The sequence below is a fragment of the Octopus bimaculoides genome, chromosome 30 (assembly GCF_001194135.2).
Source record: "Octopus bimaculoides isolate UCB-OBI-ISO-001 chromosome 30, ASM119413v2, whole genome shotgun sequence".
Lineage (NCBI taxonomy): Eukaryota > Metazoa > Mollusca > Cephalopoda > Octopoda > Octopodidae > Octopus > Octopus bimaculoides.
Window position 1 is genome coordinate 3610451 of NC_069010.1, and position 2010 is coordinate 3612460.

General features: G+C 42.2%; 1 protein-coding gene across 1 annotated transcript in view; it reads left to right on the forward strand.

Annotated features, from left to right (window-relative positions):
• Nucleotides 1-2010, forward strand: part of LOC106882317 (lysine--tRNA ligase) — a 26950-nt gene that overhangs the window by 15596 nt on the left and 9344 nt on the right. Inside the window, exons 5-6 of the mRNA XM_052978079.1 lie at nucleotides 547-650; nucleotides 1398-1523. Coding sequence (XP_052834039.1) covers nucleotides 547-650; nucleotides 1398-1523 — 230 coding nt within the window. The remainder of the gene's footprint in view (nucleotides 1-546; nucleotides 651-1397; nucleotides 1524-2010) is intronic.

Sequence of the window (2010 nt, forward strand, 5' to 3'; positions counted from 1 at the left end):
TACATATACACACATATATATATATCATCATCATCATCATCATCGTTTAACATCCGCTTTCCATGCTAGCATGGGTTGGACGATTTGACTGAGGACTGGTGAAACCAGATGGCAACACCAGGCTCCAGTCTAATTTGGCAGAGTTTCTACAGCTGGATGCCCTTCCTAACGCCAACCACTCAGAGAGTGTAGTGGGTGCTTTTACGTGTCACCCGCACGAAAACGGCCACGCTCGAAATGGTGTCTTTTATGTGCCACCCGCACAAGAGCCAGTCCAGGGGCACTGGCAACGATCTCACTCGAAAATCCTACGGGAGCCAGTCAGGCGGTACTGGCAACGGCCACGCAAAAAATATATATATATATATTTGTGTGTATGTATATATAAATGCACATTTAGGTGATGACAGTAATTCACAAAATATTTTTATTCAGCACAAACAGAGAAGAAAAGTGAAGTGGGTTTAGGTGGGATTTGAACCATGAACGTGAAAGAATACTGTGTACGTCTGCTTCTAATTAACTTTCCTTTGTCTCTATTGACAGGTAAGACCAAGAAAGGTGAATTGAGTATTATACCTATAGAAATGGTTCTCTTATCTCCCTGTCTACATCAATTGCCTCATCTATATTATGGGGTGAAGAATCAGGTAAGTACATGTGCACTGTCTGTCGTCTACCTCTCAGATCCCTAAAAGTCCCTATCACTCACTAATGCCTCCTATGTAGCTCCTACCAGAAAACCCTACCTCTCACTGCTCTTCTTTCTGTCTTCCTTTCTTTTCTATGACTCCCTAGCAACAGACCCTATCACAGTTCCTCTTTCTGTCAAGATACCCCTATTTCACACCATTGTCTTTTATCTCCCTCTAAAAAGGACCCTATCTGATATGAACCTCTCATAGCCATTCGATGTTTGAAAAACAGTTTTATAGAAGCGTCTTTCAAAATTCTTAGTTTGTTTTTAACAAATTCACTTGTACATTATTTACATTTGATGGATATTTGTCCTCATCTTGTTTGTTGTTAACACAACGTTTCAGCTGATATACCCTCCAGCCTTCATCAGGTGTCTTAGGAAAATTTCGAGCCTAGGTTCCCTTTCCTAAGGTATTTTTCGATGTTATTATTATTCAGGTCCCTGCATGGAATCGAACTCGGAATTTTGGGGTTAGTAGCAAAAAAGCTGCGTGTACTCCATCCCATGCAGCTGTGGTAGGTTATACAAAGGCGAAACATGTCGCCCCCTCAAAATAAGGGTAGAGGAACATCACTATCCCTTAGCAAATGACCCCTGTCTCTTATTCTTTATCCCCAAGCAAGAGACCCTACATCTAGCTTTCCCTTCCTAACAACACTGACCCCTTTTCTCTTCTTTTTTTGTCTTACCCCAATAGGAAACTCGCTACAGACAGCGCTATCTGGATTTAATTATCAACAATGAAGTGAAGCAGAAGTTTGTGACAAGAACCAAGATTATTTCCTTCATCAGAAACTTCCTGGACCAGAATGGATTTTTAGAGGTGAGTAATAGTGGCTGCATGGTGTGGTGATGGCAGTGGTGGCAGCGGTCACTCGGTTGTCACTAATCCTTAGTTGTTGTTTTTTGGGGGTTTTTTCCTGTAGTTTCAGCTCAGAGCTGTGGCCATGCTGATGCACCGCCGTTTGTTTTTCAAATAATGAATGGTTTTTTTTTTTTTGTGTTTTTGTTTCCCTTTCCTCCACTTGGTTGCAGTCGTGGCTATGTGGTAAGAAATTTGCTTCCTTAGCCACATGCTTCTGAGTTCAGTCCCACTGCATGACACCTCAGGCAAACGTCTTTTAGTTTAGTTTTGGGTTAACTAATGCCTTGTGAGTAATTTTGGTTTATGAAAATTAAAAGAAGTGTTTGCCCCCCCACTCCCCACCCCTCAGCATCGTTTGACAACCGGTGCTGGTGTGTTTACGTCCCCGTAACTTAGCGGTTCGGCAAACGAGACCGATAGAATAAGTCCTGGGGTCGATTTGTTC